At 45.4% G+C, this 14,335-nt stretch overlaps 1 protein-coding gene across 5 annotated transcripts in view; it reads right to left on the bottom strand.

Moving 5' to 3' along the window:
- Positions 1 to 14,335, bottom strand: part of UNC13B (unc-13 homolog B) — a 212,661-nt gene that overhangs the window by 51,343 nt on the left and 146,983 nt on the right. The window contains exon 1 of one of the 5 annotated variants that reach the window (XM_070794722.1): positions 1,291 to 11,995. The exons of the other annotated variants lie outside the window; for them this stretch is intronic. Coding sequence (XP_070650823.1) covers positions 1,291 to 3,571 — 2,281 coding nt within the window. The 5' untranslated portion in view covers positions 3,572 to 11,995. Of the gene's footprint in view, positions 1 to 1,290; positions 11,996 to 14,335 lie in introns of those variants that run through there. 5 annotated transcript variants of the gene reach the window in all.

Here is a 14,335-nt window from a genome sequence, read left to right as displayed (position 1 = left end):
TTGTTTTCTGAAATATGTCAATATATCTTCCCATTTCAGCAAAGAGGTACCTCTTTCTTTTTATAGCTGCATGGTACTGTATTTCATTGTTTGGATGCACCAGTAAGTTATTTAACCAGGCTTTCTTAAGAACGTTTAGGTTGTTTTCAATCTTCACTATTAAAAACAATACCTCATAAATAGCCTTGAACATATGTCCCTTCTACACGTGAAAATGTGCCTGCAGGATATATTCTTGGAAGTAGTGCTGGGTCTCAAAGGGCATACATAATTCTGATGAATGCTGCCAACTGCCTTCCTCAGAGGTTATACCAATTTCCACTCCCATGCCACCAGCAATGGATGAGTACCTGTTCTCTCACATCTTTGCCAACACAATATGTTTCATAATTTTAATCTTGCCTTAGAAAGATTAATCAGGTTATATGCATAAGAGGACAACCTCATTTACATTTAAAATTAGATGAATAAAGCATATGCTCTTTGGATAAATTTATTATAATTTTGATTGGGAGAGGTAATTTTAAAGCTACATGTCATCTCCATGCTGCCCAGAAAAGACTTTTCTCAATTCTTGTAGCCAAAACCCATTCCATTGTCTAAATGTTAGGTAAGCAGCCTTTAACTGGAGATGGAAGAAAGGGAATATGACCAGTGGGGAGCAGAGTCGGGCTCTTGGGCAGGGTCAGCGCTGCAAGAAGTTTTTGGACAGCTCCGAGTTAGAACTAAGGTTCTGTACTGTCAACTCCAGTACTGGGAAGGAGACAGGTCAGGATAAGGGAAATTCCCACAGTGGCCCACAAGGTGGAAAAGCCCCATCAGCTGTTGGAGAAATGGCAATCTTATCTCAGCAAGAAGCTCATGGAGAATAATTTTAAAATGCAACACAGGATTGCATCAGCATCTTAGCTCCTATGAGAAACATACCTCTTTCCCCCATTCCTGCCTCCTACCCCACACCTACTTTACACCAGGATAGCCTAAAGTTCTGCAGCTATAAACTATTTTTGCTCAAATGCTCTTCCTCTTTTGAAAAGGTACTTTCTAAAGCTCCTGCCAATAAACTGGGAGCTCCCTATGGACAAGAACTCTTTTTCTGTTGCTTTTCAATTGTCACTCTAATTCCCACAAGATCAACTTACAAATCTATACCCCAGTAATTGAGACTGATTGAAGATGTGAACCTCCCCCATCACCTTGTGAAGCTCACCACCAAGCTGGATCTCATGCTGGCCTGATGCATGTCACACCCAGCCAGCTGCAAACCCATTCACCAGAGACTTGAAATACCTGGGTGCGTGTCTTCTACTGAGAGATGGTCTGTCTTCTGTACTAGCTCGTGTATAAGTTTTTTCTGCCTCAGTCTTTTCTCTCTTAGAACATCTTTAAAATTGCTGATGCATCTGTTGAGGTAGATGGTCTCTGTGCACACTTGCTCTAGGCTTAGTCTGCCCTGTTTGGGAGATTCAGGCCTGGAACAAGTTTCACTTCCCAGACACGGAGCCAGAGCAAACCCTGGCGATGAATATGCAAGAGGCAAGTTACTGGAAGCCAGAGAGGAGTTGCTGGGATCCTGAGAGGTCTGGTCTCCCTGGGCAGAGATGCCCACTCCACCAGACACCACGCTGAGTATGCTCTCACTCCCCTGACTCCCAGGGCTCCCCAGTGAGAAATCCTGAGCACCCCCTGAACTCACTGTGCCAAGAAGTCTATCACTGTTCTCGGACTGGGAGCCACTCTCAATGCTTTCAAGGTCCTCAGGGGTGATGGACCCACTGTTCTCCAGCTTCTGAAACACTCCCTGCAAAGCTGAACGAAAGTGGTCAATTGCTCGGCCCAGTTTACTCGTGTAAAACTTGATCTCTACATCTTCATCCTCCTGCGAGCCACCCAGGCGAGAGGACTTTTCCAAGACATCTTTGAGGACCTGAGCAGAATGTTCCTCCTCCTCATTCAAGTCAATATGAACCATGTCATTGAAAGTCTCGGGCCCAATGCTGATTTCCTCCATCAGGCTGTCACAGCTCAGAGTTGCAAACCTTCTGGACTTATCTGTTAAGAGGTCCTCTAGCTGCTTTGCGCTCAGAATATCCAACCCAGGTTCACAGGCCAGGAGTTTGTCCTCTGTCTTCAGCAACCCAGACAGTGATAGGCAACTGCCAGTCTCACTTTTGTCGCTGCAGTTGTTTTCTGTTTTTGCTGTTTTATATACTTCAAGTCCTTGGTTACACTGTTTGAAAACCTGGGATTTCCCAGAATCCTCCTCTTTCGAGATTAACACTAGGGAAGGTTCCTCACATTGATGGAGGGTGGATAAAGAAGCCTCTCTTCCTGTCAATTCACTGCAGGAGCCCCTGAGAACCTGGGGGTTTCCTAATGTTCCTCTGACTTCACCCCCTTGCTTAGACTCATTACTTGGCTTTGCCAAATCATTCTTGGGTGGGAAGCAAAGGCCTTGCTGTTCAGGGGTCTGGGGTTCTCTATGTTGATTCTGAGCCCTCATTTGATGTGCTCCTGTTATTGGTCCTCTGTCCCCCGTTTCCACCTGAAAAACTGGCTGATCCAGGTGTAAAGAATTCAAATTACGATGCTGGAGTTGTTGTTCCAAAGATGAGAGAGACTCCTTTGGGGGATTCTTAGAGCATGGTGGCTGGCTTGGCTCTTCTCTGGTGGTGATCCGGACCCCTAAACTCTGCAAGAGGATGGATTTCTGCAATATGAGGTCCCTATGCTCTAGATGGGCAAGCTTCACAACAGTAGGCCTGGGAGCTGGGGCTCTGCCAGCTCGGTAAGCCTCTTTAATGAACCTATTGCACTGCATGCCATTAACACACATGTGCTTGGCCAGGAAGTTGTGAGCCAGCTCCATGGTATTTTCCCCATCTTGCTCAGGAAGTCCATACAGATACAGAATGGCTTCCTCGCTGGGTCTGTCCACATGGGGTTCCTGGGCCTTTCCCCCCACACACCCTTTGGCCAGGGAACTGCTGCCCACATGTAAGCCTTCTATTTCACTCAGAACTGAGTCTACACAGCTAGAGACCTCATCCACCGAACCTCGGACTTGGCTCAAGTGCTGCCGCAACTCAGCAATCTCAGTTTGGAGACGGCTGATGCCCTGCAGTTCTCTGATGATATAGTCCACTACATCCCCCAAAGGTTCTTGCTGTTCATGGCGACAGCCTTGGCCAAGGCCTCTGGACAAAAGGGGCTTGGCTTGATCCCTCTCTGAGGGCTCTGGACAGCTTCTGGTAATGCTGGCAGATGAGAGGTCCTGAGAGGCAGACCCTGAAACACAGGCTGTGGAGCCCAGAGGAAGCTGGCTGCTGGCCTGCTGCCCAAAGCTGCAATGCTGGGCCAGACCCCCATCTGTATCCCCACCAATGGCGGAGGCTACAGGCCCACAGTGAGGGGGCAGGAAGCTGTCCTCTGGCAAGGTTCCAGCAGGGCCTGAGGACTTGCTCTTGATGCCACACAGAGTCTCTGCCTTAGCTTTATCTGGGGAAAGCCTGGAGGAGGATCCCAAGGTGACCATGATTTCTTCCTCTGATTCTTGCAACAATCGCTTCATTTTCTCCCTCAGGGTCTGAGGGATTTTCAAGCTTGTTCCTCTTGTTTCTGGTCAGAATGGTTAATAGAGATTGTGTTAGAAGGCAATATCCTGACCTGCTCTTTTCCGTCTATTTTTAGCAATTATTGATGGCTGATGCCTGGGGCTTGGCCCACAGTGATGCCTGGAACAGTCCCATGTGTGGTCTCAAACCTGGCACATGTCCCTGGATCCTGGTTTGACTCTTACCCTGCAGCTAGTGAAAAAGGAAAACAGTGTGCTTGGATCAGAAGGCAGCATGGTACTATGAATCAAGCAGGAATAAGAACATTACCTTCTAAGACTCTAGGAGTCAACAGTGACCTGCCTCCCAAGGCTAGCCTTAAAGGTTACAGGCAGTCACTTCTCTCTCCTTGGCTTCCCATCAGAGTTTTGATGTAAAATCAGATCAAGCCCTTGTGTTGTGAGCAAGGGCTGATGCCAAAGGGATCAGGACTGAAACAGACACCTGGGAAACAGGTGGGATGAACTCGACAGAGACTGAACCTTTACAAATTCAACATGAGGCTCAGCAACGAACACACAGATGTTTAACCACCAAACCTCAAATCACACACACAGTAACAGACAAGACATGGAATGTTTCTTTTTTTTCCCTCCAGTTTGTTGTTCTGGTGAAGACTCAGCTACTTAAAGGTTTGCTCCTGCCTGTGCTTATAGCACAAAGTGTTTTCCCTCTGCTTAGTGATAGCAACTCTGCACTTGGAGAGAGGACCATGACAAGAAAGTGATTTCCTAGCTGTCTACTGCTGGAGTAACAGAGCGCTGCTCTAACCCTCTGAATGGCCTGGAGAAAACAATACATGTGGCAGGCAGGGAGCTGGTTACATTGGAGAGGGTTCCAGGGTGCTCTGCTGTTCTCCAAAAAGGTGAAAAAAGACCTGCCACCAGTCTCGCCCCTAAATACTAAGCTACCAGTGACTGTAACTTATAGAGATGATTGTTACCTTCTGGGGGGTGGGGCGTGGGGTGGGAATCCATTCCCTTTTTACTGGAAAAATGCAGAATGTAGGGAAGGAGCAGAGTGGAAAGGACAAAGGGTGAAGCAGAGAGGCCGGGAGTGCATGGGACTGCCAGTACTCTCTGGCTCTGCTGGGTCAGCTGGGGGTGGGTCAAATAGGTTGGTGGGAGACACGCTACCCTTCCTGTTCTTCAACTGGAGATGGTTTCTCTATTTTCTAGATTTGACCTAGATTTCTATATCTTCTAACACCCCTGCCTCCTCCTAACTCAAGTTAACCCTAAAAAGTGAAAACTGTCTGCGAAGAACACAAGCTGACTGCTCCCATAGCAATCATTTGTGGGGAAGACCACCAACTATAGTCTGTGGGTCTGAAAATTAAAAGCACTGGACTTCTCCAGGCTAAGAAGAACCAGAAGAACTAGTCCCAAGACTTGAAATAAAGATGAAGCTGACCTCTTTTACTGGAAATAACTAGGCCAAGAATCAAGAGACTAGATTAATTTCCTTTTCATTCTTCCCTTCTTGCTAGCTCATGTAAAAACTCTTACTTCATCAAGGAATTCTTCATTTAAGAACTCTTAACCATCCTGTGAGGCATCGGAGAGGCCTAATTACTGCTTTTTAAGCATTACTGCTTTACTTCAATGTTTCAAGGGGTGAGGATCAGCCATACCCGTAATGTGGTCAACTCAACCTAGTCTGTGTGTGTGTGTATGTGTGTGTGTGAGAGTCAGATACTCAGACAGACAGACAATACATGCACAATCTGAACTGCTGAGTCTCGGGTTTGGAGATCCAGTTGCCTAGACATCAAAGCCCCCAATTCCAGGAATGACTCAAATTCTTACTTCTCTCCTTCCGAAAGAAGAAAATCTACATTTCCAAAGCCACCCCTCTTTTCTCCGTAAGGTGCAAGGTCTGGGTGCCCTGATTTGGTCTTGGTGCCCAGTATTAGCTTTAAACCATGTCCCCAGCCTGATAGACTAGAGCTGGCAATTTGCCTTTCAAGCTCTTCTCAAAGGAGAAAGACCGTTTACTAAACCAAGATGGAAGCTCTGTGTATAAGCCACGAGCAAGTGGTACTAGGCTGAGAATCCCTAGACCTTAAGTTTGAGTCTTGCTTCACCAGTGACCTTGGATTAAACACTTCTCCTCTCTGTGCCTTAGTTTCCTCATCTGTAAAGTGGGGGAGGTCATCACAGAGATGTTATAAAATGAGAGACCACTGGTAAACTGCACAGCACCGGAGTACAGTTATTATTACTGACATGGCAAGACCCTGAGACAAACAAGCAGGGAGACCAGTGTCTAAGCCTAGTGTGCAGCTGCCTAAATGGTATGATTTGAGCGAACCATGACTTCTATCCCAGCCCCAGACCCCTAGCCTTCTCAGTGTCTTCTAACGGTCTGCAGCAAGGCCTGGATGACAACCATTACAGTGTCCCTTTTTGTCAGTCTTTCTTCTAGAAGTTTTCTTTTTAAGGTAAGGAAAGGGAAGAGCAAAATATTCACTCCCAACATTTCATTCAGGTGACAGGATGCTTGCCGCCCTCCCTCAGGCAACCTGAAAGCACCAGGAAGGGGAAGAACAGCTGCAGGGGCCGAGCCTTCCTTTCTAATGCTGACGAGGCTCAGAACACACTGCCAGGCCCTCCACGGCTGGCCCCACTCTGGTCTAGAGGAGGCAGTTTTCCAGGAACAACACGGAAGCTGACTGTCCTGCTATTGCTTCAGTGCAGGCCAGGTTAACTTTGGGCCTATCTGCTTCTACCCATCAGATCAGTATTCCAGGTGGGCCTGGCATAACTTCCTGGACAGTCTCGCCAGGTCCAAGAGTACAGTGCCTACACCACTGGCTGGCCAGCCACACAGGGGACCAATGGCACAGCCGCTGCCATCCAGAGCCTTTTCCTGCGGCATTCTGAAGGTCTAAAGGCAGAGCTGCCTGCTTTCCTATTTAATACATCAGAAACAAACAGGAAATTTCCAGCTAGAGCTCCCAGAACAGCTCCTCCTGGGCTCAAACAAAGATGCTTGTGTTCATACTAAACAAACAAAACCCTCTAAATCTTCTGAATTGGTAGCCGCAGCTCCCAGATGAATTCTGAACTTAAGAAATCACCTCCTAGGGACGTGGGTTCTGTAAAGGCGCCAAAGCCACTCAGTCATCCACCTATTTAGGTTTGGAAACAGGGGACAGAGCTCACTGTGATGCCCAGAGGATTAACCAGTCACTCTGCTCAGAATGCCATAGGATACCAGGAGACAGGATGGGCTGAAAGGGCAACCAGAAGAGCCAGGATGTCCAGCTCAAGGCCCCCTCCTTCTTCAGCCTTTCTTTGCTACTTCTGTCCACAGGAATGGGATAACCGGGGCCAAAGCGTGAGTAAAACAGTTGATCTCTAAATCAATTCAATCAATGTGCCAGGCACTAAGCTACGTGCTAGGAATATAAGACACAGTTCCTGCTCTCTAATATATTAAAGTTTGGAAACAGAGTTAGGCATATAAACTATCACATAGTGATACATGTATAACAGAAGTTGTAATAGAAAACCAAGCACCTAATTCCAGGGTGGGGAATGGGAAGTTGATGGGAAGTCCAGCAAAAGCAGGACAGGAAAGGCCACCGAGAAGAAGTAATACTTGAACTGGAAAGGCATAAGGAGGCCTTGGGGCCCAACCAGCTGAAAGCCAGCCCTCTAGTTTCCTTCAAGGTACACAGTGCTGTCATGCTGCCCTATCCACTTGGCCTATCCACTCAAGTCAACTCTCCAAACTTCATACATATACCCTTGAAAATGACCATATCTTTCTGCAGTCTTTTCCTAAGGAATGCCTAAGGCTGGGAAGAATAAGGCGGCCCTTTCAAGGAATACCTGCTTTTGAAAAGGGAACATACCAAAACAAGATGAATTAATCAAAAGGAACAAAGTTTCAGTGATGGAAAGCTGAGAACGATGTCAGGGAGGAGATCCCTTATATCACACCGCATCAGCACCAGCCTGCCACAAACAGTCAAGAAGAAAAAAGCTCTCGGCTTTCTGAAATGCCTGGTTCTTTCATCTCTCTCTGCCTTATCAAATAAATGTCATTAGGAATGTGAGTATTCCTTGTAAAATTGCTTCTGACCCAAATCTTGGCTTGGAGGAAACAAAGGGGAGAACTCTGGGAATAGGCCAGGGCTCTTTGCACATATATCAAGCAGCCTCTCATTCTGTGTGAAACAAACACAGAAGGCAGAAAGCCAAGGGCTCTGCGTCTCCTACCTACCTCCCCCATATCACCCACAGAGTCAGATCATTCCTGAGCTATTTACCAATAATGCTGTATGGCTAATATGGTGGGAAATGAATTTCTAGGACCAAGGCAGATAGGGGTACTCTTATGATGTTAATCTTTGAGAAATTATCAATGCTCACAGAGAATCCTGTCAGACACAATGATCAGAGTCACAGGTATAAAGGCTGAGATTAGCCAAAGGGAATGAAGGATGCTCCTCAAATGTGTAGCAAGGTCCCTGAGTTTGAACAAATTCTGGGAGATAGTGAAGGACAGGGAAACCTGGCACACTGCAGTCCACAGGGCTGCAAAGAGTCCAATGCAACTGAACAACAACAACAGAGGTCCCTGTACTGTAGTTGCCACCCCTGCTCACCGGCCTCAGGAGGCCCTCCATTTATTGGCCAGAAGCCGAACATGGTAAAGGAAAGAAAACTTCAAGCGCTGTATCCAAGAAGGGAGACAGACCCTCAGCGGGTGTACAGTAGCATGGAAAAGGATGCTGCCTTCTGAGGGCTGGTATATCAAAACCCCAGAATGAAGACTGAATAGCAGCCAGGAGAGCTGGGTATTCTGTGTCCTTCCCAGGGTGCCCTGCCAGCAGTACAAGGGTTTATTATACTGAAGAGTCTAACAAACCATAAAACAAATACATATGTACCTAGACTCGGATGCTCTTGACAAAGACTCTTTGCCCAAACTTGAGTCAGCCTCCTTGGAGTCCTCTTTGTGACTAGGCCCCTGTCCTTGGACTCTGTTTAGTCCAATTTTAGCAAACATTTCACTGGGTCAGTTTAGTGAAAATTCCCCACCTTTGATATCAAACCAAATTCCTTATCCCTCACCCTGGCCTGATTCCAGCAAAAACCCTGTCAAGTCCATTTACCCAGATGCCTCTCTTCCCCTGATGCTTCCTCTTAGTCATTTTCCATCCACTGACCCTCACCCTGTTACTTGGCTAAAAATTCTCACTTGTGTTTAGAGTTGGGCTCAATCTTTCTCCTCTTACAATACTGCAGAATAATAGCCCCCCTGAATACAGTCTGTCTTACCATTTCTAACAGGTACCAGAACAACTTTTTTCTTAAGCACTCTCCATGTTCTCTTTTTCTTTACTACCTAGGACTCTTGTGAGTAAACTGAAGATGGCATGTGAGTAGGAATCTAGCCCCTGAACACTCTCCTATCCACCCCCTGCACCCCCACATTCTTCATCCTTTCACTCTGCTCTAGTGTCTTCACAGAACTTATTGATACTACCACCTGATAGATCATATATTTGTCTGCTTACCATCTGTCTTTCTCCCCAACCTAGAATGTGAGCAAAGACTCTGTTTTGTTCATTGCTGCAGCCTTAGTACACAGTGCCTGGCATATATGATGCTCAAACTAAAACAAAATAAATCTTGCCATTAAATAAATGGATCCAGGACACAAAATCAAAAAATGCTAGAGTTGGAAGAGTTCTTTAGAGTTTATCAAGGCCTGGAATCAGACCACATTGTGATCTAGCCTACAGGCTAGTTTTGTTTGGCTATCATACATTTTTCTAAATTTGAAATTTCAAAGTCTTTAGGCAGAACAGTGAATATACAGGCTTCTCAGAAGCCCAATTACCCAAGTTTGTAATACTTGACCTAGAATGACACCCTTGTTGTTCATCTATTTTACTCTGGCAGACACTTAAGTGGGAGGCTCTTGCTTAAGTGAGTGTGAACTCCATTATATAGAAAACCGGGCCTTGTTTGTGTTTTAATTCCTAATGCCTAGCACAGGGCATTACTATGCCAAGCATATAGCCCAGCACACAGTGAGAGCTCAGTGCCACGGAAGGAATAAGTAAGTGATGGCAGAGATGATTTAGAATCCAAGTATTCTGCTTTCTAGTCCATTTCTGTTCCCATAAAAACATACTGCCTTTGAGTTCTAGATTTTCTTATAGATTGATGGCTTACAATCCCCTTCCATGGTAAAACTAAGCTGGAAACTTCTCCCCAAATATACTTGCTCACAATTTGGAGGCAGGGGGACTCACTCAGGACAAATAAACAGAGTACTGGCAGCACCAGCCTCTGCCAGACTGTTAGTTAGCTGGTATCTTTCCAGAATACAAGACTGGCAGAAAGAGACCCTGTGTATCTTCCCCAGGGATGCCGTCACAGGGCTGCCACTTGCCCTCTAGCTGGAAGAGCTGCCTTCATCCTTGTGCTGATGGTGGGTCTAGAACCACACTGTTCGACAGAAATAGAATGTGAGCCACATATATAATTTTAAACATTTCTAGTAGCTGCACAAATTAAAAGAAATAAGTAAAATTAATTTTAATGTATTTTATTTTCCCCATTACCCAAGATATTATTCTTTCAATACAAAATCAATCTAAAAATATCATCATATATAGGCATTCTGTTTTTCATACTGAGTCCTTGAACTCTGGTATGTATCTTCCACTTACAGCACATCTCAGTTTAAACTAGCCACTCTTCAAGCACTCAGCAACCACATGTGGCTGGTGGCTACTACATTGAATAGCATAGTTTTAGAAGGTTAGGGCGAGGGACACTCTGGAGAACCTTTAAAACCTGGCAGTGGATGCTCACTGCCAAGAAGAGACTGTCATCTCAGGGGCAGTAGAATGTTCTTTCACTCTCCCTTTAACCTGCTCACTCGGATCCTAGCTCATTTGGTGACGGGCTCGATCCTCCCCAAGGCTACAAAGAACAAAGGCCCAAACCTGCAGGGAATGAGACCTTTTCTCTCTCAACCCGACTCTTTCTAGAGACCATGCAACTCCGTGTAGCCTAGGTCCAACACTATGGGCAAACTTACAAGAAAAATATGGTAACTTCAACAGAAGCTACACCTTCGCAGGGAAGACTTACAGACTTCTCACAGACAAGAGCATAGTCTCAATGCAGCTGGGTCAAAGGTATGCAATCCTACACAACTCACACTAGAGGGAAACACGGCAGTAGTAAAATTGTTTAAAATTTTACAGTTTACAAGGTTCCCATTTTATCGTCACAACAATTCTGTGAGGTAAGAGGTAAGAATTACTATTCTGATTTCATAAATGAGGAAAATAAAGTTCAGAGGGTTTAAATGACTTGACCAAGGTCACTGAGTACAGCTGGGATTTAACAGGGTCCTCAATCTACAAAAGTTAGTGCTTTTTTCATCTTACAAGCATGATACAAGTGGACATATTATCTGTTACCCATGTGTGTCCACATTTAAATCAGAGAAAACTCAAGATGACTTTTGTATATATAGAGTAAAAACACGAGGATGAATTAATACTCACATTAGACAGAAGCACAGTATAGACATTTAAACACACTCTCACACGTTGGAAAAATGGAAAAGTTTCTGAATATACATAGGCATATGCAAGAATAGGAAGGTTATGTAGGTATATGCATACATGTATGAGATAAAAGAACATATATACGAATGCACATGAAAGGAAAGATAGCTTGTGTATATTTATGTAAGATGAATGAATGAGTTGTCTATATATATATATGTAACACACAAGAGAGGAACGGACAGGTTATTTATAAACATATGAACATATCAAGAGAGAGATACAGATTCTTTGTATACAGGTATGTACATATACGAAAGGGGGATGGTATTTATATACATACAGGAGAGTTTCAAGGAGGAATGGATGGTCAGGTTATCAGCATATAAACACGTGCACGTGAAGACTCTACCTTCAGTGCTGAGTATGCTGTTTTTCACTCCTTATAATGACCCCCACCAGCAAGTTGGCTCATGCAGTTATGTAATTAATGTAGCTGCTCCATATTCCACCCACAAATGCTTTGCTTTTGTCCCTGCTTCTCATTCAGAGTCAGTCATACACTCAACACCACTTACCTTGCTGCTGCAATCAAAATAAGAGTTAAAGAAATGAAAAGGGGGGAACAAAAAAACACATAAGAACCACAAATTCTCAAGTTTTAGAATGCAAGTGCTGTCTCTAAAAGGAAATCCATTCAGAAGCACTCCTTGGTTTGACAGAGAAGCCACAGGATGAACTTTGTAAGCCACAGTACAGCTGCTTGCCCACCCAACAAACAGAGAGCTGAGGAGCAATTATTCCCGGCTGCACCCAGCTGGCTGGCTCCTTGGTGCAAAGTTGAAGATAGGAACAATACCCGGTAGAGAAATTCCCTCAGTGATGGGCTGGGCAGGAGTCTTGCTGGCTGCAAATCTAGGAATCCAATCTGGTCCACACCTCTCTGCTGAGGGGGGATACTGATGACCAGCCCGCTGAAGGTTATAGCAGCCAAACTTTGACTGGACGTGGAATTCTAACTCAATCGATTCCGGGCTCTGAGACAGAGACAGAAAGCAGGGCAGCTACTGCTCCTGCTGCTGCTCCTCCTCCTCTCCAGCTGCTTCCTGCCTGCAACCTCCCATAGGGCACCAGCCCTCCTCACACATTCCCGGCGCACACACCCCCTTTCCCAGCACACTCACGCACACACAGACCTCACCAGCAAGCTCACTCACACACCCTCCGTGAGTGTCTCTCCCTCTCCCTAAATATAGATGTTACTCTCTCCCCTCCCCCATTTCTTCCTCCCACCTCTTCTCCCCCTCCTTTCTTTTCCTCTGCCTATCCACCTCGCTCATGTCTGGGCTAGAGGATACAGAGAGACAGAAGACGGAGCCCTATGCTCGGAGGAGCCCTGTGCTCGGAGGAGCTCCTAGCCTCAGAGGGAAGACAGAACACAGCAAAAACAGAGCATAATACAAAAGGAGTCGTCCCTTCTACTGAGATAAGCTCTAGGTTTTTGTTTGGTTGCCTTTTGGTTTTGGTTTTCTATGTATATAATCTGCGTCTGCATTTGGCAAAGCTGGAGAACAAGTAAAGTCCCAAGGGCAGTTAACACCAAACACCACCACGTTCTCAAAGTAGGTACCTAGTCTAGTTCTTCCTGAACAGCCACAGCAAAAGAACCAACCAGAAAACAAGAACTCCCTTAGGCTATGCCAAGGCAATGATTAGACAGAAGTAGAGAAACAGGGTGGGCTGAGGAAGGCCCTCTATACTGCAGAAGTCAGGACCACAGATTGTTCTGGAATCTAGAATCAGGAACTAACTCACCTAAATTAGAAACTAACTAACCTAAAGTGGAAAAGACCCTGATATTGGGAAAGACTGAAGGCAGGAGGAGAAGGGGGTGACAGAGGATGAGATGGTTGGATGGCATCACTGACTCAATGGACATGAGTTTGAGCAAGTTCCAGGAGATGGTGAAGAACAGGGAGGCTTGGTGTGCTGCAGTCCATGGGGTCGCAGAGAGTTGGACACAACTGAGTGACTGAACAATAAACCTAAAGTAATATCATGTTGATCTAAAGTGCATAAGGTTTAGGACCCTGGTCTCATAGTCCCAAATTTCCTGGACCTTTGCCAGTGGCAGCCTCACCTCCCTGGAGACGTGCTAGTCAGGTGGTTCTCACATGGCCCTAATTCCAAATAATTCAACAACTCTAGTGGAATTATCAGGAAATTCCAGTTAAATTTCATCAGGAAATTATCCTTATCTTCAAAGAACACTCAAGTTGTTCACTGCAACACAATGCCAAGCATAATCCAGGGACCCTTGAAGCCCTGGAGCATTAATGACAAAAATGTGAAACACATGATACCTCTTTCTATTCTGCAACCACAGGACAGGAAAAACACTGTTTGAGCCCAGAGAATCTCAGAATTCTTCTCAAAATAGTGCTCTAGTCAGCCAGTAACAATCCAGTGAAGCCATTCCTATTCTACCTCCTCTGGGCCTAATCTAATAAAATAATCCCCTCCTCCTCAGGTTAACAGCAGGTGGGCAGATTGGATTCACCCATCATGCCCACACCAGGCTCTCAAACCTTCCTACTTCTGCTGCCCTGCAACATTCCTCATGACCATGCACAACAAAATGAGGCCCTGCTGGCCAGGAAGCAGGCAGTCTATGGGGGCCACCTTGGAATCTGTCATTACAGAACAGCAGCCCTATACGGTAGATAAAACAAGCTTTTAAATTAAGAATGATTTCCTCGGCTTATCCAAGATCCTGAGGAGAAAGCGTTGAAGCTAGAGCCAACATTTGCCTCCCTACTGCCTTCTTCCAATAATACTGCTTCCCCCTCAACCAAGGAAAAAAAATTAGATTTACAGAGACACTACACAACCCATTTCTTAACCATCCACCTCATTATGCAGCCAACACTGACAGCAAAGCAAATACCTCCTAACCCAGTTGGGAGCTGGCTGGATGACAGAAGAGATAAGGGCTGACAGTGCAACCATAACCACATCTAAATACAGAAAGGAAAAAAAAAAACCTTGAAAACTGTCAAATTTCAGTGGAAGTCTTGGCAAATTTACTGTGGAGCTCCTCATTTTTCAGCCAGAAGAAAGAGGTAAAGGGTTTATTAACACAAGAAATATAGCGAAGACTGATGAAATTGGA

Source organism: Bos indicus, chromosome 8 (genome assembly GCF_029378745.1).
Source record: "Bos indicus isolate NIAB-ARS_2022 breed Sahiwal x Tharparkar chromosome 8, NIAB-ARS_B.indTharparkar_mat_pri_1.0, whole genome shotgun sequence".
NCBI lineage: Eukaryota > Metazoa > Chordata > Mammalia > Artiodactyla > Bovidae > Bos > Bos indicus.
Note: the sequence above shows the minus strand (reverse complement) of the source record. Positions and strands in the feature narration are given on the sequence as shown.